Source organism: Pristiophorus japonicus, chromosome 18 (assembly GCF_044704955.1).
Source record: "Pristiophorus japonicus isolate sPriJap1 chromosome 18, sPriJap1.hap1, whole genome shotgun sequence".
In the NCBI taxonomy this organism is placed as follows: domain Eukaryota; kingdom Metazoa; phylum Chordata; class Chondrichthyes; family Pristiophoridae; genus Pristiophorus; species Pristiophorus japonicus.
Genome location: NC_091994.1, coordinates 86,544,707 through 86,570,829, shown reverse-complemented (window position 1 = coordinate 86,570,829; position 26,123 = coordinate 86,544,707). Strand labels below are relative to the sequence as shown.

General features: G+C 47.9%; 1 protein-coding gene across 1 annotated transcript in view; it reads right to left on the bottom strand.

Annotated features, from left to right (window-relative positions):
- Positions 1-26,123, bottom strand: part of LOC139229270 (forkhead-associated domain-containing protein 1-like) — a 160,083-nt gene that overhangs the window by 91,926 nt on the left and 42,034 nt on the right. Inside the window, exons 13-18 of the mRNA XM_070860929.1 lie at positions 15,502-15,645; positions 10,314-10,506; positions 9,332-9,402; positions 7,894-8,031; positions 4,100-4,204; positions 766-855 (exon numbers count right to left, since the gene is read on the bottom strand). Of these exons, the coding sequence (XP_070717030.1) occupies positions 766-855; positions 4,100-4,204; positions 7,894-8,031; positions 9,332-9,402; positions 10,314-10,506; positions 15,502-15,645 (741 nt within the window). The remainder of the gene's footprint in view (positions 1-765; positions 856-4,099; positions 4,205-7,893; positions 8,032-9,331; positions 9,403-10,313; positions 10,507-15,501; positions 15,646-26,123) is intronic.

Sequence of the window (26,123 nt, the reverse complement as noted above, 5' to 3'; positions counted from 1 at the left end):
GAGAATGTGGAACTCGCTACCACAGGGGATGGTTTAAGGGGAGGCTAGATAAGCATATGAGTTAGAAGAGAATAGAGGGTTATGCTGATGGATTTAGATAAGGAAAGACGGGAGGAGGCTCGAGTGGAGCATAAACACCGACATGGACTGGTTGGGCTGAATGGCCTGTTTCTGTGCCATATATCCCCGTGTAATCCAACGTAAGCACATCACAACTCGCCAAGGCTTCCTTGGCATCACCTCCCAAACTCGCGACCTCGACCACCTAGAAGGACAAGGGCGGCAGGCGCATGGGAGCACCATCACCTCCAAGTTCCCCTCCAAGTTACACACCATCCTGACTTGAAAATATATCACCATTCCTTCATCGTCGCTGGGTCAAAATCCTGGAACTCCCTCCCCAACAGCACTGTGGGAGTACCTTCACCACACGGACTGCAGCGGTTCAAGGCGGCGGCTCACCACCACCTTTGCATGGGCAGCTAGGGATGGGCAATAAATGCCGGCCTTGCCAGCGACGCCCACATCCTGTGAATGAATTTATAAAAAATCCAGATGTGGATTCCTCTTTGTTTGCAGAAAACCTTCCCGACACCAATCCTAAATCCCCCTCCGTTGGTTTGACACTATGACCCTCACCCCATCCCCGTCTTACGCTTGTGGTTTGCTTCAAGTAGTGTTTTAGATTCAGCGCTTCTATCCTGTTTATTATTTTAAACACCTCTCGGAAAGTGTCGCCGCTTCTCACGTGAGACAATTGCCTACCTCGGCCTTTCTCGCGTCCTCGAGCGATTGGCACGTGTTGTTGAGCTGCAATTTCAAAGCCTCTGCCTCTTGACATTTCACCTTTGCACTCTGCGAACAAGGACACACAGGAGAGGTGGTATCGCCGATTGCAATCAGAGAGTCCAGCGGCTCAGCAGTGTCGAGCTTGGGAGGGCGAAACCCCACAGGCTGCTCTCAGAAGGTCTCCAAAAACCACGCCCCAGCCCTAGTCCCCATGTACTGCTGCCGCAGACCGCAGTCCCCCACTCCCCCCACCCCATGCATTGCTGCAACACACCACAGAATCCCTCCGCATGCATTAAGAACATAAGAAATGGGAGCAGGAATAGGCCATTTGGCCCCTCGAGCCATTTAATAAGACCATGGCTGATCTGATCATGGACTCAGCTCCACTTCCCTGCCCGCTCCCCATAACCCTTTACTTCCTTATTGTTCAAAAATCTGTTGATCTCCACCTTAAATATATGCAATAACCCAGCCTCCACAACTCTCTGGGATAGAGAATTCCACCGATTTACAACCCTTAAAGACATTTCTCCTCATCTCAATTTTAAATGGGGGGCCCTTATTCTGAAACTACATCCCCAAGTTTAGTTTCCCCGATGAGTGGAAATATCCTCTCTGCATCCACCTTGTCGAGACCCTCATTATCTTACATGATTCGATAAGATTACCTCTCATTCTGCTGAACTCCAATGAGTATAGGCCCAAATCATCCTCATAAGTCAACCCCTTCATCTCTGGAATCAACCTGTGAACCTTCTCTGAACAGCCTCCTATGCAAGTATATCCTTCCTTAAATACGGAGACCAAAACTGTACGCAGTACTCTAGGTGTGGCCTCACCAATACCCTGTACAGTTGTAGCAGGACTACTTTGCTTTTATACTCTATCCCCCTTGCAACAAAGGCCAACATTCCATTTGCCTTCCTGATCACTTGCTGTACCTGTATACTCACCTGCTGCCAAAGATCACAGAACCGTAAAGCTTAAATAAAGGAGACTACAAAGGTATGAAGGCAGAGTTAGCTAAAGTGGACTGGGAAAATAGATTAAAGTGTGGGACGGTTGATGAGCAATGGAGGACATTAAAGAGATATTTCATAACTCTCAACAAAAATATATTCCAATGAGAAGGAAAGAATTTAAGAGAAGGGATAGCCATCCATGGCTAACTAAAAAAATAAAAGATGGCATCAAATTGAAAATAGTGGGTGGCCAGAGGATTGGGAAACTTTTAAAAACCAGCAAAGAATGACTAAAAAAAAATACAGAAAGGAAAGATAGATTATGAAAGTAAACTAGCAAGAAATATAAAAACAGATAGTAAGAGTTTCCACAGGTACATGAAAAGGAAAAAAGTGGTTAAAGTAAATGTTGGTCCCTTAAAGGATGAGGTTGGGGAATTAATAATGATGAACAGGGAAATGGCAGAGACGTTGAACAAATATTTTGTATCAGTCTTCACGGTAGATGACACTAAAAACATCGCAATAATGGATAATCAAGGGAGGGAGGAAATTAAAACAATCACTATCACTAAAGAAGAAGTACTCAGTAAAATAATGGGACTAAAGGTGGACAAGTCCCCTGGATCCGATGGCTTGCATCCTCGGGTCTTAAAAAAAGTGGCTGCAGAGATAGTGGATGCACTGGTTGTAATTTACCAAAATTCCCTGAATTCTGGAGAGGTCCCAGCAGATTGGAAAACTGTAAATGTAATGCTCCTATTTAAAAAAGGAGGCAGGCAAAAAGCAGGAAACTATAGACCAGTTAGCCGAACATGTGTCGTTGGGAAAATGCTGGAGTCCATTATTAAGGAAGCACTAACAGGACATTTGGAAAAGCATAATTCAATTAAACAGAGTCAGCATGGATTTATGAAGGGGAAGTCATGTTTGACAAATTTGCTGGCATTCTTTGAGGATGTAATGAGCAGGGTGGATAAGGGGAAACCAGTTGATGTGGTGTATTTGGATTTCCAGAAGGCATTCGATAAAGTGCCACATAAAAGGTTACTGCACAAGATAAAAGTTCATGGGGTTGGGGGTAATATATTAGCATGGATAGCAGATTGGCTAACTAACAGAAAACAGAGAGTCGGGATAAATGGGTCATTTTCCAGTTGGCAGACAGTAACTAGTGGGGTGCCAAAGGGGTCGGTGCTGGGGCCTCAACTATTTACAATCTATATTAATGACTTGGATGAAGGGACCGAGTTTGCTGATGATATAAAGATGGGTGGGAAGGCAAGTTGTGAGGAGGCCACAATAAATCTGCAAAGGGATATAGACAGGCTAAGTGAGTGTACAAAAATTTGGCTGATGGAGTATAATGTGGGAAAGTGTGAGGTTATCCACTTTGGCAGGAAAAATAAAAAAGCAAATAATGATTTAAACGGAGAAAAATTACAAAATGCTGCAGCACAGAGGGACCTGGGGGTCCTTGTGCATGAAACACAAAAAGTTAGTATGCAGGTACAGCAAGTAATCAGGAAGGCAAATGGAATGTTAGCCTTTATTGCAAGGGAGATAGAGTATAAAAGCAGGGAAGTCCTGCTACAACTGTACAGGGTATTGGTGAGGCCACATCTGGAGTACTGCATACAGTTTTGGTCTCCGTATTTAAGGAAGGATATACTTGCATTGGAGGCTGTTAAGAAAAGGTCCACTAGATTGATTCCGGAGAGGATAGGGTTGACTTATGAAGATAGGGTGAGTAGGTTGGGCCTATACTCATTGTTCAGAAGAATGAGAGGTGATCTTATTGAAACATATAAGATAATGAGGGGGCTCTGCAAGGTAGATGCAGAGAGGATATTTGGGGAAACTAAAACTAGGGGACAGTCTCAGAATAAGGGGCCGCCCATTTAAAACTGAAATGAGGAGGAATTTCTTCTCTGAGGGTCATAAATCTGTGGAATTCTCTGCCCCAGAGAGCTGTGGAGGCTGGGTCATTGAATATCTTTAATGCGGAGAGAGACAGATTTTTGAGCGATAAGGGAATAAAGGGTTATGGGGAGCGGGAAGGGAAGGGAAGTGGAGTTGAGTCCATGATCAGATCAGTCATGATCTTATTAAATGGCAGAGCAGGCTCGAGGGGCCAAATGGCCTATTCCTGCTCCTATTTCTTACGTTCTTATGACTCCCACCCCGCATGAATTGCTGCCAAAGATCACAGAATCCCCCTGCCCCGCTGCCATACTGCAGCCTTGGTTCCCATGCACGGGTGCGTTGCCAGGTTCCAGCTGCAGCTCTTACCCCCGTGCACTGCTGCCAATCAGGCCCCTGGTGCTGTGGTTGTTGCCTCTCACCTCACTCAGCTCTTTGAGACGTAGCTCAGTCTCCTTGTGCCTCCTCCTCTCCTCCTCGGCCATTTCCATTCCCCTCTCTTTCTCCAGAGTCACCGCCTCAGCTAACTGCTGTGGGACACAGCACAGTCCATTAGTTTCACACTCGCACACTCGTACCTTTGTGCACATTCACGCCACCTCTCACTTAAAGGGCCCAAGTTTCCACATGATTTGCGCCTGATTTTTAGGAGCAACTGGTGGAGAATGGACTATCTTAGAAATCGCAATTCTCCACATTTTTTCTTCAAAAGGGGGCGTGTCCGGACACTGACGCCTGATTTCAAAGTTTCCACAGTGAAAACGTACTCCAAACTAACTTAGAATGGAGCAAGTGAAGATTTTTGTAGAACTGAAAAAAACCTGTTCTACACATTAAAAAATCAGGCGCAGGTTACAAATTAGGCGTCCAGAACGAGGTGGGGGGGAGGTGGGGGGGGAAGGGAACTCATTAAATTCTACAAATAAATCCAATCTGAATAAACATTTATAAGCAAAGAAAAGATTAAATAAACCATCTTCCTACCTGTGTGAAAGTGCTTCAGCCATCGTTCGTTCCTGCGGGGGGGGGGAGGGGGAGGGAGCCGTTCCGTTCGTTCACGCGGGGGGGGGGGTGTGGGGGGGGGAGCCGTTCCGTTCGTTCCCGCGGGGGGGGGGGTGTGGGGGGGGGAGCTGTTCCGTTCGTTCCCGCGGGGGGGGGGGTGTGGGGGGGGGAGCCGTTCCGTTCGTTCCCGCGGGGGGGGGGGAGCTGTTCCGTTCGTTCCCGCGGGGGGGGGGGTGTGGGGGGGGGAGCCGTTCCGTTCGTTCCCGCGGGGGGGGGGGAGCTGTTCCGTTCGTTCCCGCGGGGGGGGGGGGGGTGTGGGGGGGGGAGCCGTTCCGTTCGTTCCCGCGGGGGGGGGGGAGGGGGGGGAAACGGCTGCCTCAACTTTCTGAGGCTTCCTGCACCTTCTCACTGCTGCAAGAAGCCTCAGTGCTGATGTGCTGATGGCAATGTGCTTTTATTAAAAAATTTTCAAAAATTAAACAGCTACAAAGAACTACAAAAATGGCCGAGTGCCAATGTTTCCTTCACACTGCGCGTGCGCAAACGCTCCAACGCGCACCGTTGCCGGCAGGAAAAAAATGAATTTAAATGGTACCCGCCCCCTCCCACTTACAAAATCGGCACGAGTGTAGGCTCCGCCCCCCTGGGCGCCGCGCCAGGCAGACAAGGAGCTGCAGGGCGCTCGAGAATAGCGCGTTTTTTTTTAGGCACCGTTTTAGGCGCAAGTTATCGTGTGGAAACTTGGGCCCAAAGAACCTTCACCCGAGGGTGCGTTCGGTCCTGAACTGTTGGCTTTGCCCTTCCAGCCCGCAGAAGCAGCTTGGTATCCCTGGGCCCCTCCCTCTCACAGTGCTCTTGCACAGAGGCAGCTATGAATCCCATTGGTGTTTGAATGATTTGTTGTGCATTTTTAAATTCAGCTTTAATTAGTCCGGGTGACAGTACCAATACGTTCTGTAAATCACAGTTGTCATCAGCCAGGGTATCCTATCCGCTCCTGGTCACAGTCCATTTACATCCAAAGGTCGAATCAGGTGAGGATTGGCCAAGACCCGGGTCAGGCTTTGCTGCGATGCCATCACAGGTGAATAGCCTGCTGTTGCTCATCTGTGGAAAAAATTGCCAGAGGGTACCCCAGCAACATTCAATGCTTTCACGACATTTAGGGTGTCAGTGTGGTATCCCAGAGGTCACAAATTCAAATACCACCACGGCAACTTGTGCAGTCAAAGTCAATAAAACAACGATGAAAGTTGCAAGATTGCCGTGAAAACCCAACCAGTTCACTGACGTTGCCACCTCTACCCTGCCTGGCCTCCAGACCACACTGTGGTTGACGCTTAATGTCCTGGCGTGACCTAACCGCCAACCACGGCAATAAATGTTGCCTAAATCTTGAGACAAAATAAACACAATAATTGGTTTAATAAGAATTTAAGAATTAGGAGCAGGAGTAGGTCATACGGCCCTTCGAGCCTGCTTTGTCATTCAATAAGATCATGGCTGATCTTCGACCTCAACTCCACTTTCCCCCCTGATCCACACATCCCTTGATTCCCTTAGTGCCCAAAAACCTATCATAAGAATGTAAGAAATAGGAGCAGGAGTAGGCCATCCAGCCCATCAAGCTTAATACGATCACGGCCTCAGGTCCACTTCCCTGCCCGCTCCCCATAACCCCTTATTCCCTTATCGGTTAAGAAACTGTCTATCTCTGTCTTAAATTTATTCAATGACCCAGCTTCCACAGCTCTCTGAGGCAGCGAATTCCACAGATTTACAACCCTCAGAGAAGAAATTTCTCCTCATCTGAGTTTTAAATGGGCGGCCCCTTATTCTAAGATTTTGCCCCCCTAGTTCTAATCTCCCTTATCAGTGGAAACATCCCCTCTGCATCCATCTTATCAAGCTCCCTCATAACCTTATACATTTCGATATGATCACCTCTCATTCTTCTGAATTCCAATGAGTAGAGACCCAACCTACTCAACCTTTCCTCATAAGTCAACCCCCTCATCTCCGGAATCAACCCAGTGAACCTTCTCTGAACTGCCTCCAAAGCAAATATATCCTTTCATAAATATGGAAACCAAAACTGTACTCAGTATTCCAGGTGTGGCCTCACCAATACCCTGTATAACTGTAGCAAGACTTCCCTGCTTTTATACTCCATCCCCTTTGCAATAAAAGCCAAGATTCCATTGGCCTTTCCTGATCACTTGCTGTACCTGCATACTATCCTTTTGTGTTTCATGCACAAGTATCCCCAGGTCCCGCTGTATTGCAGCACTTTGCAATCTTTCTCCATTTAAATAATAACTTGCTCTTTGATTTTTTCTGCCAAAGTGCATGACCTCACACTTTCCAACATTATACTCCATCTGCCAAATTTTTACCCACTCACTTAGCCTATCTATGTCCTTTTGCAGATTTTATGTCCTCTTCACACATTGCTTTTCCTCCCATCTTTGTATCGTCAGCAAACTTGGCTACGCTACACTCGGTTCCTTCTTCCAAGTTGTTAATATAGATTGTAAATAGTTGCGGTCCCAGCACTGATCCCTGCGGCACCCCACTAGTTACTGATTGCCAACCAGAGAATGAACCATTTATCCCGACTCTCTGTTTTCTGTTAGTCAGCCAATTCTCTATCCATGCTAATATAGTACCCCCAAACCCGTGAACTTTTATGTGGCACCTTGTCAAATGCCTTCTGGAAATCCAAATACACCACATCTACTGGTTCCCCTTTATCCACCCTGTTCGTTACATCCTCAAAGAATTCCAGCAAATTTGTCAAACATGACTTCCCCTTCATAAATCCATGCTGACTCTGCCTGCTCAAATTATGCTTTTCCAAATGTCCTGCTACTGCTTCTTTAATAATGGACTCCAACATTTTTCCAACCACAGATGTTGGGCTAACTGGTCTATAGTTTCCTGCTTTTTGTCTGCCTTCTTTTTTAAATAGGGGCGTTACATTTGCAGTTTTCCAATCTGCTGGGACCTCCCCAGAATTGATCCCAGCCTTGAATATACTCAACGACTGAGCATCCAAAGCCCTCTGGGGTAGAAAATTGCAAAGATTCACCACCCTGAGTGAAGAAATGTCAAGTTTAAAATGGGATAGCACAGGGACAAGCAGAATATTATCCTGGAGCCATGCAGACGTATTCCAGCACTGGGAATAAAATTCAGGCTGGTGACCCCTTACCCGGTCATGCTGCTCCCGAACCTCTGTCTGCGAATGTTTAATCCCCTCCTCCATCTGTCGCTCGCACTCAGCCCTCAGCTCATTCAGCTGCTCCTGCCTCTCGCAATCCCAGGAGTTCCGCGCCTGATCCATCAGTTCCTGTGGGATATGTTAATCCATTAGGTTGCACAGGGCAAGAGTCAGGGGTTAGGTTGGCAACACTGTTCCCGCTAAGGTGTGCACGCACGCACGGCTGCGCAGTAATCTGAACAGTCCCGTGCAGGCCACTCACTGGCTGTTACGTTGTGAAAGCCGCGCATGCGCAGGCATTTAAAGGGTCCACGCTTTAAGAGAAACAGGCCGTGTGACACAAAGCGCAGCTTACAGGGAACATTGGTCGCCAACCCTCCAGGTTCGAGCTGGAGTCTCCAGGAATTAAGCATTAATCTCCAGGACACCACTGAGAGCAATCTGCGAGAAAATTCCTTGGGGCATTAAAAAGAATTGTGTTTTTTTTTCATTTTCTGTGCACACTTCCATTTATTGGTTATAAAAATATTGGAGATGGGGGAAAAAGGCTGTTTGACCGGGTGGGGCTGTTGGAGGAGGGAGGTCATGTGATGGAACCTCCAGGAATATGGCCAACCAGAGTTGGCAAGCCCAGTCAGGGACTCTAATTTTTCTTCCAGCCTCGAGTTAATCCTGAGGACAAAGGATCCGTGCGTGTATTGGTTCCTGGCTGCATGCGCAAGAATAGATGTACTTGATTAAATAGCCATAATATTTCTTTAATATAAAATATATATATTCACATCAGTGCTTATTCTGCAATGGCTACGTATGGACGTTCATGGGATGGATCGGCTTATGTTATGGATGTACTGGAAGGAGATAAATAGCAAGGCCTTAACTGATATCCACAGCAACTCATTAGTGAGTAAACAGATTTTGTTGGGCAGGCTGGTTGAAGTAAGAATGTGTTGATAAAGTGGTAATCATTTAGGATGTAATTATGCCGATAAAAAGGTGCAGGCGCTGGGGCTCCTGGGGGACCTGAGGCTCACATCAGTCAGGTATTGATGACACGCTTTCCATCTCCTGAAGGGAGTCCCTGGTATGGGAATTATAATTGGAACCTATCTCTCATATACACTGCATGTAAGGGGTCTGTTTTATTATCTCATTGACTTGATTTAACAAAGCTTTAATAACAGAGTTTCAATGTTTCCTTGTCCTCAAACTTTATTAGGGAAATAGGGATATCCTATAGGACAATATCCTATATAAACCCAACTGCGATGTGTGCGTGTATTGGTCCCTGGTTCCTGTGTGTGTGCATGTATTGGTCCCTGGTTGCTGTGTGGGTGTGTGTGTGTGTTGGTTCCTGGTTGTGAATATTGGTGTGTTACCAGTTGCTGACTGAGGGTTGGCCTATTCTTGCACAATCCCCTCACTGTACCTGCAATGTCTTTATCTGTTCCTCTGCCGTGTGTAGTTTCTCCTGCAGCCGCTGAATGTGTCCACCGATTCCTGCACAGGAACAGAATGAGAGGGGTTATCATCGTCAACGCACCGTCCCCATTCTAAGCACCGATTCATTCGAACATTCGAGCGTACGAACAACGACGGACAGGCAAAGACCATCTGGTCCATCAAGTCTATCCCACACAATTGCGATACCTTGTGTATCACAACATATACACTCCACCCAACCCGAAACCATGTGATCTCCTGGGAGAAGCAAAACAACAGATTAAAAACCCAGGTCAATTGGGGAAAAGAAATCTCTCTGACCCATCTAGGCGATTGAAATTTCCAGAGCTCTATTATTCTCTGGGAAAAGAATCAGCTCCTGACATCTAACCTAGATCTGGGTTTATACAACTTACATTTGTGACCCCTGGTCCTGCCTAATCTATTTAATTGAAATAAACGGTCAGCTGGAACACTGTCTATTCCCTTCATTATCTTATAAACCTCAATCAGATCCTGCCTGTCTACACTGCTCTAAGGTAGAGTCCCAGCTCTAACTTCTGCCTATCTTGATAACTAAGCTGCTTTAGGGTTGGGATTAGTCTAGTGGCCCTTATTCTTAACTTTTAGCTCCACCGTCTGCCCCATCAAGCACTCCCAGGTCAGCTGCAGCACAGGTTGGATGCGGAGTGAAGCTCTCTCGACACGGTCCCATCGATATATCTCAGCCCTACCCTCAGAGAAGGGCAACCCCATTACACCGGAGTGACACTTTTCCAATTCCTGCACCAGCCTACTCCGAGTGAGGCTGCCAATTTAGTGCTGAATGAGAGGCGCTTTAGCGCTGAGCGCCCATGCCTGCTGGGAGCAGGGTTGGGGTTGAACTCCAGGCCCAGGGGTGAAATGCCAGTGTCTGATGCCCTGTGCCACCCAGTCCGCCCTACAGTGTTAGTGAATGACATCATCACCTCCTTCACAGCTCGATGCATCTATCCCAGCATCCAATAGGCTCTGCTCCGACTGCTGTTGCCACGACAACACGCTGCTTAAGATGCCAGTGGTGGCTTTCTGAACCCACAGAAGAGCCTGGTCAACGGAGAGTTCTTGGAGCGTCGCCAGCTCTTCCTTCACAGAGCTCACGGCGCCAGTCTGCAGCCGAGCCTGGTGATAAATACAATCGCAGCCTACGTGAGAGAGATTGCAAACACAACTCCAGCCTCTGTGGCCGGTAGAATCAGCTCAGGCGTAAAGGTGTGGGGAGATACGACGGAATGCCTGTGACAGACGGCCTGATACTCACTGGTTTCAGGCTGTTCACCAGCACAGTGCAGACATGTTGTTAACGGGACGATCAAAAAACCATGCTCGCCAGAAAATAATGTCTGCGCTTCATCCAACAGCAGCTGCTGCTCAGTCACAGGCTGTGACGTCACAATCTCGGAACCTAACCCTTGTGGTCAAGCCCATGTGGAATTGAGGCTATCGCTTGAAGAAAGGTAGGCAGTGGAGATGGAAGCATAAAATTACAAAGGGATTATGTCTGTGATGTACTTATGAATGACTCCACGAGGCAATGTGTTGTACTCAAACTGTAGTGACCTTGGTCCTTTATTCGTAACTCCAGAGTGAGGCAGCCGCATGGTGGCTCCCCTTTTATACAGCCCCTGCCACCAGGGCAGGAAACCCCAGTCTCCACCAGTTGCACCCTCTAGTGGTGCCAGCACAGTATATACACAGTGTAAAACTTACCGATAGTACATCAGGTAAACAAGTCTCCATCTTATGCCACTTTACAGTGACTACACAGAGAGTATATCTAGAATCTGCATATATAACAGGGATATTGGTAGATTAAATGAATGGGCAAAACTGGATGTCAATGTAGGCAAAGGTGAGGTCATCTACTTTGGACCTAAAAAGGATAGAGAATGGTACTTTCTAAATGGTGAAAAGCTAACAACAGTGGAGGTCTAAAGAGACTTGGGGGTCCCGGTACATAAATCATTAAAATGTCATGAATAGGTACAGAAAATAATCAAAAGGCTAATGGAATGCTGGCCTTTATATCTAGAGGATTAGAATACAAGGGGGTAGAAGTTATGCTGCAGCGGTACAAAGCCCTGGTTAGAACACACCTGGAGCGCTGTGAGCAGTTCCGGGCACCACACGTTCGGGAGGATACATTGGCCTTGGAGGGAGCACAGCATCGGTTTACCAGAATGATTCCCAGACTCCAAATTTCGAGGAGAGATTACACAAACTAGGGTTGTATTCCCTAGAATTTAGAAGGTTAAAGGGTGACTGATTGGAGTTTTCAAGATAGGGTAGATAGAGAAACCATTCTCGCTGGTTGGGGATTCTAGGACTAGGGGACATAGTCTAAAAATTAGAGCTAGACCGTTCAGGAGTGAAATTAAGAAACACTTCTGCACACAATGGGTGGTAGAAGTTTGGAACTAACTTCCGCCAGTGCCAATTGATGGTTTTGCGCTCCCAGTTTGGTTGCTAACGATCTGGGCTGTGCTGTCACAGCGAGGAGAGAAACTCAGCGCGAGTAACCGCCCCGGTTGCAAGTGACGCCTATTTTCCAGCAGCCAATTACAGATCAGCTTTAGTGATGTCTGGGTGTAGGCCGCCCATTCGGCCTACCAGCTGGAGGTGATGCGCGGCAATGGGAGGCACAGGGGGAGCATTATTAACTGCTGTCCGATAGGCTCAGTGCGGCACTGAACCCGTGCAGACCAGAAGAACCTTGAATTCAACCCCGGGTCTGTGTGGAAGCAGCTGGTTTCGGTCAAGCCAGCAGTAGAGGAGCTAAAACTGATTGAGGGGATGGAAACCTAGCCAAGGTCCTTCCTCCTGCTCACTCTTCCGTGTATGAACAGGGTTGAGAGCGAGATACTGGCCTGAAAATCCCGGCCTCCCCGGATCCGTATGGAGCATCTATGGACCCGGGAAGGCATTGCAAAAGCTGTTTTTCAGCACACAACGCGCATGCGCTGAAAACCAGCTTTTCCGATCTGTCAAGTTTCTGGCTTGACAGATCTCGTGCATATCGGGAGCGAGGACATTTGCACGGGCAAGATTGCTGAATTTACGTATATCTTGCCCAGCAAATGTTCTCAAAACTCTTGCGCCTGATAAAAGCAGGCACATAGCATACTGTTACAGGTGTAAGAGTTTTAATGCACGCAAAAACATTGTAAAATAACATTTTTAAAACACATTATTGTTAAAAACCCTCCCCACCACGGTAAGTTTATTTTAAACCTAATTTTAAAAACTTTTTTTTTTAAATTGGAAAAATATATATATTTTTTAAAATACATAAATAACTAATTTAAATTAATAAAAATATGTTGTACATTTTTTCTATCTTTTATTATTGGTTATTAGTGTTGGGGGGGGGGGGGGGTTCCCATTCATAATAATGGGAACTCCAACTTACGGAGTTCCCATTATTATGAATGAGAATATACTACACCTGATTGGCTGCCCAGAGCCATGTGACTCCAGCTCCAGCGCTGCGCACGTCCCGATGTGCACACGCTGCGACGCGCAGTCAGGAGAGGCCTCAGGACCGGGATCTCGCATGGCCGCAGCAGCTTCAGGTAGATGCACACCTTTTTTCTAAAATCCATTCGAACGCCCGTGGGAAGGAGAAGCCGGGATTTCTGGGCCACTATTTCCTCGAGTGGGAGAATCAGAATGTGTGTGGCATAATCTTAAAATTAGAGCTAGCACATCCAGGGTGATGACAGGAATCACTTCTCCATACAAAAAGGGTACTGGAAGTCTGGAACTCTCTCCCCTCAAAGAGCTGTTGATATGGGGCTGGGGCTTTAATTGAGAATTTCAAAACGGAGATTGATGGATTTTTGATAGGTAAGGGTATTAAGGGATATGGAACCAAGGGGGGTAGATTGAATTGAGATACAGACAGCCATGATTAAATTGAATGGCGGAACAGGCTCGAGGGGCTGAATGGCCTCCTCCTGTTCCTATGTATGGACGTTGGACCTCGATGGTGATGCCCATCTCGTTTGATGGTCCTGTCAATACCCATTGAAAGGGCTCACACATGAAGAATGGACTCAAGGGCGAGACCTCAGAGGGCATCCAGTGCTAGTGGAGCGATCCCCAGCATAGAATCATCACCCTCAAATGTCACAAGGGTCTTTGAGGGGCACCAATGATCAAAGCCAAAGAATGACTAAGAAAAATGATTAAGGGAAAATAGACTATGAAAGTAAACTAGCACAAAATATAAAAACAGATAGCAAGAGTTTCTACAGGTATATAAAAAGGAAAAGAGTGGCTAAAGTAATAGTTGGTCCCTTAAGAGGAAGAGACCGGGGAATTAGTAATGGGGAACATAGAGATGGCAGAAACTCTGAATAAATATTTTGTATCAGTCTTTACGTTGGAGGACACTAAAAATATCCCAGCAGTGGATAGTCAAGGAGCTATAAGTGGGGAGGAACGTAACACAATCACAATCACTAAGCAGGTGGTACTCAGTAAGATAATGGGACTAAAGGCAGATAAATCCCCTGGACCTGATGGCTTGCATCCTAGGGTCTTAAGAGAAGTAGCGGCAGGGATAGTGGATGCATTGGTTGTAATTTACCAAAATTCCCTGGATTCTGGGGAGGTCCCAGCAGATTGGAAAACTGCAAATATAATGTCCCTATTTTAAAAAAGAGGCAGACAAAAAGCAGGAAACTATAGACCAGTTAGCCTAACATCTGTGGTTGGGAAAAAATTGGAGTCCATTATTAAAGAAGCAGTAGCAGGAAATTTGGAAAAGTATAATTCAGTCAGGCAGAATCATGAGTTATGAAGGGGAAGTCATGTTTGACAAATTTGCTGGAGCTCTTTCAGGATATAACGAACAGGGTGGATAAAGGGGAACCAGTGGATGTGGTGTATTTGGACTTCCAGAAGGCATTTGACAAGGTGCCACATAAAAAGGTACCGCAGGGATCAGTGCTGGGACCCCAACTATTTACAATCTATATTAACGACTTGGATGAAGGGACCGAGTGTAACGTAGCCAAGTTTGCTGATGATACAAAGATGGGAGGAAAAGCAATGTGTGAGGAGGACATAAAAAACCTGCAACAGGACATAGACAGGCTAAGTGAGCGGGCAAAAATTGGGCAGATGAAATATAATGTTGGAAAGTGTGAGGTTATGCACTTTGGCAGAACAAAAATTGAAGAGCAAGTTATTATTTAAATGGAGAAAAATTTCAAAGTGCTGCAGTACAGCGGGACCTGGGGGTCCTGGTGCATGAAACACAAAAGGTTAGAATGCAGGTACAGCAAGTGATCAGGAAGGCCAATGGAATCTTGGCCTTTATTGCAAAGGGGATGGAGTATAAAAGCAGGGAAGTCTTGCTACAGTTATACAGGGTATTGGTGAGGCCAATTTTGGTTTATTGCTACAGTTTTGGTTTCCATACATAAGAAAGGATATACTTGCTTTGGAGGCAGATCAGAGAAGGTTCACTAGGTTGATTCCGGAGATGAGGGGGTTGACTTATGAGGAAAGGTTGAGCCTCTACTCATTGGAATTCAGAAGAATGAGAGGTGATCTTATCGAAACGTATAAGATTTTGAGGGGGCTTGACAAGGTGGATGCAGACAGGATGTTTCCACTGATAAGGGAGACTAGAACTAGGGGGCTTAATCTTAGAATAAGGGGCCGCCCATTAAAAACTGAGGAGGAGAAATTTCTTCTCTCAGAGGGTTGTAAATCTGTGGAATTCGCTGCCTCAGAGAGCTGTGGAAGCTGGGACATTGACTATATTTAAGACAGAGATAGACAGTTTCTTAACCAATAGGAATAAGGGGTTATGGGGAGCGGGCAGGGAAGTGGACCCGAGTCCATGATCGGATCAGCCATGTTCGTATTAAATGGCGGAGCAGGCTCGAGGGGCCATGTGGCCTACTCCTGTTCCTATTTTTTAAGTTCTTATGTAAGCTGTGCAATCTGTACAAAGATTCCTTCAGGTGCGAAGGCTCAGCTCATCCAGGTCAGGAGTTTCTGACTTGCAATCCTGTGGTTCCCAATCAAGCAACCCCTTGGAGCGGTCAACAGCTTGCTGCAGGATAATTGAGGCGCAGACACCGGTGTTTGTGACGCAGTTACCTCGCTCGCTTCCAGTGCTCTCCTCAGTCCCTCCGCCCTGGTGCACCGCTCCTCCTGCTCCAAGACTTTCAAATCCCGCTCCTCCTGCAGTTTCTCCTGGAACTCTGCCCGCTCGGCAATAATCTGCTTCATCTGCTCAATTACCTGCCGACAGAGAACGAGATTCATTGAGAGCTGATTGGTACTGTCCGTCAGGGAGCTATAGTACAGGGTGGCGAAAGACTTGGGCTATATATACATTCATTCAAAGGTCAAAGGGTTCATGTCTCCCTGGCTCAGTGTGTATTTGCATTGCTGATTGTGCTCCTGAGCTATAGAGACCAGAAGGTCCCAGGCTTGCTTTGCACAAAGTTATCGGACCTCAGCCAGGACTCCTGGGTTAGGGAGGGGGGAAAATCCAGGGGTCTTGCTCATGTTTCCTATCCAGTGACCCACAGCTGGAAGTGTGTATGTGGTGTGTGGTGTGTGTGTGTTCAGAATAACTCCACAAAACTGTGTACTGTAAGCTCAAACTGTTGTGACCTTGGTCTCTTTAATGTAACTCCAGAGTGAGGAAGCAGCATGGTAGACTGTCTTTTATACCTGCTTGCCCAGGGTGTGCAGGTGACCCTTGGGTCTCCATCAGGTGCGGCCCCTGATGGCAAGTCTTACCCGCTAGTAAAGTTTACATACATGACATCACTCCCCCCAAAAGTCTTAGATACAAGTTATTTACAAGTTGAGGTGATCCAGGGTTCTGCGTTCCCGGGGTGATTGCCTGAGTTGAAGTCCTGGCCTGGGTGAGTCGGTCGGATCATTGCTGCACTGCGGTGTGGCTGGTCTGATCGGACTGTCGGACATGGTGGGTTCATCCTCGTGGTTGACCGCGAGGTCGATTGCTGGTTGGGTGAGTGTTGGTGGATCAGTGATGGTAATGTCCTCTTCACACTGTTCTTGGTTGTCAGTGAATTGCAGTTTGGTCTGATCCAAGTGCTTTCTGCATGTTTGTCCATTCAGAAGTTTGACAACAAACACTCTATTCCCCTCCTCGGCTAAAACAGTGCCAGCAATGCATTTGGGACCATGACCGTAATTAAGAACAAACACGGGGTCATTAACCTCAATGTCACGTGATACAACCACATGGTACACTTTATGCCAGTGACGCCGGGTTTCTACATGATCATTGAGATCCGGGTGGACTAAGGAGAGCCTGGTTTTGAGTGCTCTCTTCATTAACAATTCTGCCGGGGGAGCACCAGTAAGCGAGTGGGGTCACGTCCGGTAGCGGAGCAGAATCCGAGATAACCGGGTTTGCAGGGAATCGTCCGTCACGCGTTTCAAGCTCTGCTGATAGTTTGGACTGCCTGTTCCACTTGACCATTGGATGCGGGTTTAAATGGGGCAAACCTGACATGCTTGATGCCATTGTGGGTCATGAACTCGTTGAATTCCGAGCTGGTGAAACATGGTCCATTGTCACCAACAGGGACATCGGGCAAACCATGGGTGGCGAACATGGCCCGGAGGCTTTCAATGGTGGCAGTGGATGTACATGATGACATTATTATATATTCAATCCATTTAGAGTAAGCATCCACTGCTACTAGGAAGATCTTTCCTAGAAAGGGGCCAGCGGAATCTACGTGGACCCTGGACCACGGTTTGGAGGGCCATGCCACAGACTCAGTGGGGCCTCCCTTGGTGCATTGCTCAACTGTGAGCAAGTGTTACATTGGTGTACGCATGACTCCAATTCCGAGTCGATGCCGGGCCACCAAACGTGCGATCTGGCGATAGCTTTCATAATGACTATGCCTGGGTGGGTACTGTGCAGATTGCGTATAAACGTTTCCCTGCCTTTTTTTGGCAAAACCACGCGATTCCCCCATAGGAGACAATTCAAATGGATGGACATTTCATCCTTGCGTCGGTAAAACGGCTTAATTTCGTCTTGCATTTCGCTGGGAATGGCAGACCAATTTCCATTAAGGACGCAGCTTTTTACTAGTGATAGCACCGGGTCCTGACTAGTTCAGGTCCTGATCTGGCGAGCCCTCGCTCTCAAAAACATCCATTACAAGGAGCAAGTCTGCAGGTTGCACCATTTCCACCCCGGTGGTGGGCAATGGTAGCTGACTGAGGGCATCAGCAGAGTTTTCAATGCCTGGTCTGTGGCAGATTACATAGTCATACGCAGATAATGTTATTGCCCATCTTTGGATGCAGGACATACCTTTGCTTTCTGAGAATGGCGAAATGAGCGGTTTGTGGTCGGTTTCGAGCTCAAACCGGAGTCCAAATAGGTATTGGTGAATTTTCTTAACCCCGTATACGCATGTTAATGCTTCTTTCTCAACCATACTATAGGCTCTTTCAGCCTTAGATAAACTTCTGGACGCATATGTAACCGGTTGCAGTTTGCCTGATACATTGGCTTGCTGTAACACACAACTGACCCCTTACGAAGATGCATCACAAGCTAGTACTAAACGTTTACACGGTCAGACAATACAAGTAACTTGTTAGAACATAGCAGGTTTCTGGCCTTATTAAAGGCTGTCTCTTGAGATTTACCCCAAACCCAGTCGTCACCCTTGCATAGCAAAAATGCAAAGGTTCCAGCAAAGTGCTCAACCCCAGTAGAAAGTTACCAAAATAGTTGAGGAATCCCAGAAACAAACGCAGCTCCGTCACATTCTGTGGTCTGGGTGTATTCTTGATGGCCTCGTCTTGGAGTCCGTGGGTCTGATGCTGTCCGCCGCAATCTTTCACCCCAAAAATTCGACCTCTGGCACCAGGAAAACACACTTGGAGCGTTTCAGCCCGAGTCTCACTCTGTCCAGTCACTTTAGAACCTCTTCCAGGTTGTGCAAGTGTTCGGTGGTGTTGCGACCAGTGATCAGAATGTCGTCTTGAAACACCACGGTGCGCGAAAGCGATTTCAGCAGACTCTCCATGTTCCTCTGGAAGATGGCTGCAGCTGAGCAAATCCCAAAAGGGCATTTGTGGTATATGAACAGTCCTTTGTGCATGTTGATGCACGTCAATTTTTTCGAAGGTTCAGCCAGCTCCTGTCATGTAAGCAGAGGTTAGATCCAGCTTGGTGAATGACTTCCCCACCCCTGCTAGTGTTGCGAACAGGTCATCCGCTTTGGGTAGTGGGTACTGGTCCTGCAACAAGACTCAGTTGATCATTACCTTGTAGTCCCCGCAGATTCTAACCATCCCATCGTTTTTCAACACGAACAATTGGACTGGCCCACTCGTTTAACTATACTGGCGATATGATTCCCTCTCGTTGAAGTCTGTCCAGCTCGATCTCGACTTTCTCTTGCATCATATATGGAACCGCTCGGGCCTTGTGATGAACGGGCCGTGCATCAGGAACTAGATGGATCTGCACTTTGGCACCTGTGAAGTTGCCGATGTCTGGCTCAAATAACGACGGGAATTTGTTTAGCACTGGGTGCACGAGGCGTCATCCACTGAAGACATTACTTTGACATCGTCCAAGTTCCATCGGCTCTTTCCTAGCCAGCTTCTGCTGAACAGCGTTGGGCCATCACCTGGTACAATCCATAGTGGTAAATCATGCACAGCTCCATCGTTCGATACCTTCACTGCCAATGACTGGTATGAGCTCTTTGGTGCAAGTGCGCAGCTTGGTGTGAATCGGACTTGTTTTGGTCTTTGTGCCTTGTTGCCCCACAGTTTCGCAAAAGCCTTCTGGCTTATAATTGACTGCACACGGGGTTGAGTCAATTCCATAGAAACTGGAATGCCATTTAATTTGACTTTCAACATTATCGGAGGACTTTTGGTGGTGAAGGTGTGTATCCCATACACTTACTCTCAACCTCGGGTTGAGTTGCCTCTCTTATTCATTCGGTGTGATCCACTCCGAATCGGTCATCTTCTGTCGACTCTGCCACGTGGTGAGTCGCAGTACATTTGCTGGAGGTGCCACATTGTTCCACAGCCCTTGCACCCGTAGTGCTTGAATCGACATTCATGGGCCCGATGAATACCCCTGCAGCGCCAACGTGGTGTTAATGGATTCGCATTCACGCCCCACAGCCGGCTCTGAGTCATCCTAGGTCTGGCCTCTGCAGGAGTGCAGGCCCCGTCATGTACAGTTCTACCTGCTGAAGGCGTTATCTTGCCGGTGAGCTTTGATGCTGCAAAGATATCTGTTTAGTGTTATCATTCGTGGACATGAAAGGCTGGGCTATCACGATGGCCTTGCTCAGATCTAGGGATTCAGCAGACAGCAGTTTACGAAGAATGACCTCATGGCCAATTCCAAGCACGAAAAAGTCCCGCAACATTTCCCCCAAAAATCCAGCAAATACGCACGGTCCCGCAACGTGTCTTAGGTTGGCGACACGTTCTGGCCCTCGGAGCGATGGTGTGTGTAAAAGCGATACTGGCCATTAAGATGCTCTCCTTCGGTTTGAGGTGTTCCCGGACCAGCATGCACAACTCTGCATATGTCTTGTCCGTTGGTTTCATCGGTGCTAGCAGATTTTTGATGAGGCCATATATAGTGGACTCACAAACGGTGAAGAGAATCGCTCTGCGCTTGACTGCGGTATATTCCGTATCCAGCTCGTTGGCCACGAGGTACTGGTCAAGATGCTCAATGAAGGCTTCCCAATCATCACCTTCAACAAATCTCTCAAGAATACCAACAACAGCTATAACCACGTGAAAGTTCGTGATCTGTTACTCGTCGCCAATTGTTATGTTCAGAATAACTCCACAAGACTGTGTATTGTAAGCTCAAACTATTGTGACCTTGGTCTCTTTAATGGAACTCCAAAGTGAGGAAGCAGCCTTTTATACCTGCTTGCCCGGGGTGTGCAGGTGACCCTTGGGTCTCCAACAGGTGCGCCCCCTGGTGGCAAGTCTTACCCACTAGTAAAGTTTACATATGTGTGTGTGTGTGTGTGCATGCGTGCGTGTCAGGATCTGGCTTGGGTGCGATGCCTCCCATGGTTAAATATACTGCTGTTAAACCCCTCACAAGGACTCACAGGTGGACAGTTGGTGATTTGGCGAGGGCGGCTTGTGCCTGTGGAAGGAATCAGTTCTTTCAGGAGGGGACAGAAGAAAAATGAGAAAAAAACAGCATGCCAGAATCTTTTTTCAGCTAACTTTAAAATGTGTGTTCCGATACCAGTGACGCACAGGATATAGTGACGGGAATGTACGCACCACCGAACGATCGGTAAGGTTCTGTGCACACAACCCTATCACGCGTCCGTTTCCAATCTCAGCCCAGCAATACAGGAACAGAGCAGAGACTTCCCCTGAAACAGTGTGGGATACTAGAGGAGGGGGGGGACATTGGAGGGAGCGAACCCCTCCTCCAACCACCCCCAACGCCAGCCCCCTCCTCCAACCCATCCCTCCCCCAACCACCTCTTCTAACCCCCTGTCCCCCTTCTCCAATCCTCCCTCCAACCCCCTTTCACATACCACCTCCGCCAACCCCCCACCCCCAATACCACTCCTTCAACCCCCCCTCCCCTCCTCCAACCTCCCCTGCCCCAACCTCCTCTCTCAACCCTCCCCTCCAACCACCACCCCCCCAACCCTCCTCCCCCTAACCCTCCTCCAACTACCCCCCACAATCCGACCCCCTCCTCCAAAACCCCTTTCCCAACCCCCGATCCCCCCCAACACCTCTTCCAAACCTACCCCCTCGCATGACCCCCGCCGCTAACCCACCCCCCCCCCCGCCCCGAACCACTCTAATGCCCCCTCCTCAGGCCAGCCTAGGCTCTGTTGGCAAGGACAGCGAGTCGGATTTTAGCCAGCATTCTTGAACTGGGAATACATGCAGTGAAAGATTTTTATTTTTAAATTGAGTCAGATCAAAGGGAATTCTCCCACTTTCAAATGAACATCATCAAAAGCAAAGGTTAAACCAAAATGCTGGAAATATAGAGCAGGTCCATCGGCATCTAGGCAACAGAATGGACCGCGACACTCTGTGTGGGGCCCTTCTTCAGGATGGACAGCCTTGATCTCTTGAACTCGGCTGCCCGTGTCCTAAGTCACACCAAGTCCCGCTCGCCCATCACTCCCTGTGCTCGCTGACCTACATTGGCTCCCGGTTAAGCCTCGATTTCAAAATTCCCATCCTCATTTTCAAATCCCTCCATGGCCTCGCCCTTCCCTATCTCTGTAATCCCCTCCAGCCCCACAACTCCCCCCTCCGAGATGTCTGCGCTCCTCTAATTCTGCCCTCTTGAACATCCCCGATTACAATTGCTCAACCATTGGTGGCCGTGCCTTTTGATGCCTAGGCCCCAGGCTCTGGAACTCCCTGCCTAAACCTCTCCATCTCTCTTTCCTCCTTCAAGACGCTCCTTAAAACATATCTCTTCGACCAAGCTTTTGGTCACCTGTGCTAATTTCTACTTGTGCGGCTTGGTGTCAAATTTTTAATCTCATAATACTCCTGTGAAGCCCCTTGGGATGTTTCACTAAGTTAAAGGCGCTATATAAATACAAGTTGTTGTTGTTGTATGTTGTATTGGAAGAGTTCTGTCGTGGCCGACACACTCCAGCAACTCTCGCAAATAGGAGGGCACCCTTTGACCCGTCGCTAAAATGTATTGCAAGTAGCAGGTTTAACCACCCTCTCCATTCAAGCTCTTTCATCAACAAAGTATTGGACCCTCCATCTCTGCCACCACACAAAGGAATACCACTCACAAAGGCCATACAATGCCCCTGTACGGAAACTCCTCAGCAAAATATGCCATTTATTGTTGAAATCTGACGTATACTTTCTTCATAAATCTGAACGATATTTCCAATCTTGCTATTTTTCCTGCATCTGATATTTTGTGACCAGTTCCAACTCTTCTCTATCTGACTCGCCCACGCTGGTTCCGTTGCAGTTTTTGGGCAAGTGCCATGCTAACTTTGGGACGTGTTGAAACTCAGAATCCGAAATGGTATCAGCACAAAGCAAGGAACAGGAGTGGGAACAGCAACAAAGGAACGGAGAGAAGGCGGGAACAGAGGAAGCAAAGACACCAGAACACACCAACACTGCTATATCTACAATTGGGAACTGATCTTTAGGAAATTACTGGCGCAATTCCTGTTACTGACAGCAAGAGGAAATAAAGTATTTATATAAAGCCTCATGATTTCTCTCAGAAACTAGATTGATTCCTGGGATGAGAGGGTCGTCCTATGAGGCGAGATTGAGTAGATTGGGCCTATACTCTCTGGAGTTTAGAAGAATGAGAGGTGACCTCATTGAAGGAGATAAGATTCTGAGGGGGCTTGACAGGGTAAATGCTGAGAGATCGCTTCCCCAGGCTGGAGACGATCCACGGTGTGCAGTCTCAGGAAAAGGGGTCGGCCATTTAGGACTGAGATGAGGAGGAATTTCTTCACTCAGTGTTGTGAATCTTTGGAATTCTCGACCCCAGAGGGCTGTGAATGCCGAGTCGTTGAGTATATTCAATACTGCGATAGATAGATTTTTGGACTCTAGGGGAATCAAGGGATATGGGGATTGGGTGGGAAAGTGGAGTTGAGGTCAAAGATCAGCCAGGATGCTATTGAATGGCAGAGCAGGCTCGAAGGGCCGTATGGCCTACACCTGCTCCTATTTCTTATGTTCTTATTTTAAAATGCTACACACACATACTGTCATTGTAATCCATGTATAAACTGACCTAAGTTGTACACCGTGCGAACACTGACCACTAGGTGGTGAACTTGTGGGAGACACTCCTAACCTGGACTTTCAGGTATAAAAGGGGAAGCTCCACCCACCTTCATCATTTCAATGCTGGCAAATAAAGGTTACTGGTCACAGAGTGACCTTCTCTCTAGTATGGGCCTCGTGTGCATTTGTACTGTATAGTAAGGACATATTATTGGCGACGAGAAACTGGGATTTAAACCACGCGGGCATGGCCACTAGCAGCACAGACGACAGGTACTGTGTTGGTGATGATTGGGACGATTTTATTGAGAGACTACAGCAAAGTTTTGTCACTAAGGAATGGTTGGGACAGGATTCGGCCGACAAACGCAGGGCTCATCTCCTGACGGTTTGTGGATCCAGGACGTACTCCCTGATGAAGGACCTTCTCGCGCCAGAGAAGCCGGCGGACAAGACGTTCGAAGAGCTCAGTAAGTTGATCAGGGAACACTTTAAACCGACGAACAGCATGCACGTGGCGAGACACCGGTTTTACACACACCAGCGGCGAAACGGGCAAAGCGTTCCAGATTTCGTGGCAGACCTCCGGCAACTGGCGAGCCTATGTAAGTTCCCAGATGCATGCAGAGCGGAGATGCTGCGAGACTTTTTTTTATTGAGGGCACCGGGCACACTGGGGTTTTCAGGAAACTGATTGAGACCAAAGACTTGACCCTAGAAACGGCGGCTTTGATGGCCCAGACATTTATCTCAGGGGAGGAAGAGACCAGAATGATGTTTGACAAAAATCTTGGTTTAAATGCAGCAAATGGACAGGGAGTCAACATTGTTAACGCGGCACACAGTTCTCCAGGCAGACAGGGGCAATCAGACATGCCCGAGCATGTAGTCGAACCCAAAGGGGGAATTCAACAGAGACAATGGCTAGCTGAACGGCGATTCATGCCATCGCAAGGGACAATGCGGCCAGTAATGGGGTCATCAACATCTGTCAATGGTGCGTTTAAGGACAGTTACAGAGACAGTCAGAGACGATCGACTGGTAATGGACCTTTTGTTTCCAACAACGGCTCATGTTGGAGGTGTGGAGGCAAACACACAGCCAGAGCTTGCAGGAGTCAGCAATATACCTGCAGAAATTGCAACGTCAGCGGTAACTTGGCGTGTGTGTGCAGGAAGCCTGCAGCCAAGTTGATGTGCGAGGAGGACGGGCCCGATGTAAGCCCTACGAGGCCAAATGGACACTGGGGGAAATCGCTGGAAGCTGAAGTTCAGCGAGTTCATGTGGAGCACATCTACAGTTCATACACCAGGACGCCACCGATAATGATGAAAGTGCTCCTCAATGGCATCCCAGTATCAATGGAGCTAGATACGGGGGCCAGCCAGTCCCTGATGAGTATCAAACAGTCAAACAGTTCAACAAGTTGTGGGCGTCCAAGGCCAGGAGGCCAAAATTATTGCCGATTGACGGACAGCTACGGACATATACAAAGGAGATCATTCCTGTGCTAGGCAGCGCCACGGTAGTCGTGACCCACAAAGATTCGGAGAACAGGTTGCCACTCTGGTTTGTCCCGGGGGATGGTCCCGCACTGCTGGGGAGGAGTTGGTTTGCTGTCATGAACTGGAAATGGGGCGATGTCAATGCAATTTCTTCTGTGGAGCGAATATCATGCTCACAGGTCCTGGACAAATTTGACTCACTATTTCAACCCGGCATTGGCACTTTCATGGGGACCAAGGTAGTGATTCACATAAACCCGGACGCCAGACCAGTACACCACAAGGCCAGAGCGATGCCGTACGTGATGCGGGAAAAGATAGAAGGCGAATTGGACCGCCTGCTGAGGGAAGGCATCATCTCGCCAGTCGAATTCAGTGACTGGGCGAGCCCGATTGTGCCGGTGCTCAAGGCGGATGGGTCGGTCAGGATATGTGATGATTACAAGGCCACCATCAATCGGGTGTCACGCCAAGACCAGTACCCGCTACCGAGAGCGGAGGACCTCTTTGCAACGTTATCCAGTGGCAAACTTTTTTCAAAATTGGACCTGACCTCAGCTTACATGACCCAGGAGCTGGCGAGTGAGTCAAAGAAGCTGACCACCATCATGACACACAAGGGGTTGTTTGAGTACAACAGATGTCCGTTCGGGATTCGCTCGGCCGCCGCGATCTTTCAATGAAACATGGAAAGTCTCCTCAAATCGATTGCAAGGACGGTGGTTTTTCAAGACGACATCCTCATCACGGGTTGCGATACTGAAGAATATCTCCACAACCTGGAGGAGGTACTACACAGACTGGACCGGGTAGGGCTGCGACTGAAAAAGGCGAAGTGCGTCTTCCTAGCTCCAGAGGTAGAATTCCTGGGGATGAGGGTAGCAGCAGACGGGATCAGACCTACTGCGTCCAAAACAGAAGCGATCCAGAGAGCACCCAGACCCTGTAACACGACGGAGCTGCGTTCGTTCCTGGGGCTCCTGAACTATTTTGGTAACTTTCTTCCCAAATTGAGCACGCTGCTAGAGCCGCTACACGTGCTCCTACGTGAAGGTCGCGAATGGGTCTGGGGGGACAGCCAGGAAAGGGCTTTTGATAGAGCACACAATCTGTTAACGCTATATGACCCATGTAAAAAACTTGTTTTAACATGCGATGCATCGTCCTATGGGGTCGGGTGTGTGTTGCAGCATGTTAATGCCAAGGGTCAGTTACAGCCGGTAGCTTATGCCTCCAGAAGTCTGTCCCAGGCAGAAAGGGGCTACGGGATGGTAGAAAAGGAAGCGCTTGCATGTGTATATGCTGTAAAAAAAAATGCACCAGTACCTGTTTGGCAGGAAATTTGAGCTGGAGACAGATCACAAACCCCTAACGTCCCTTTTGGCCAACACCAAGACCATAAATGCAAATGCGTCAGCCCGCATACAGAGGTGTC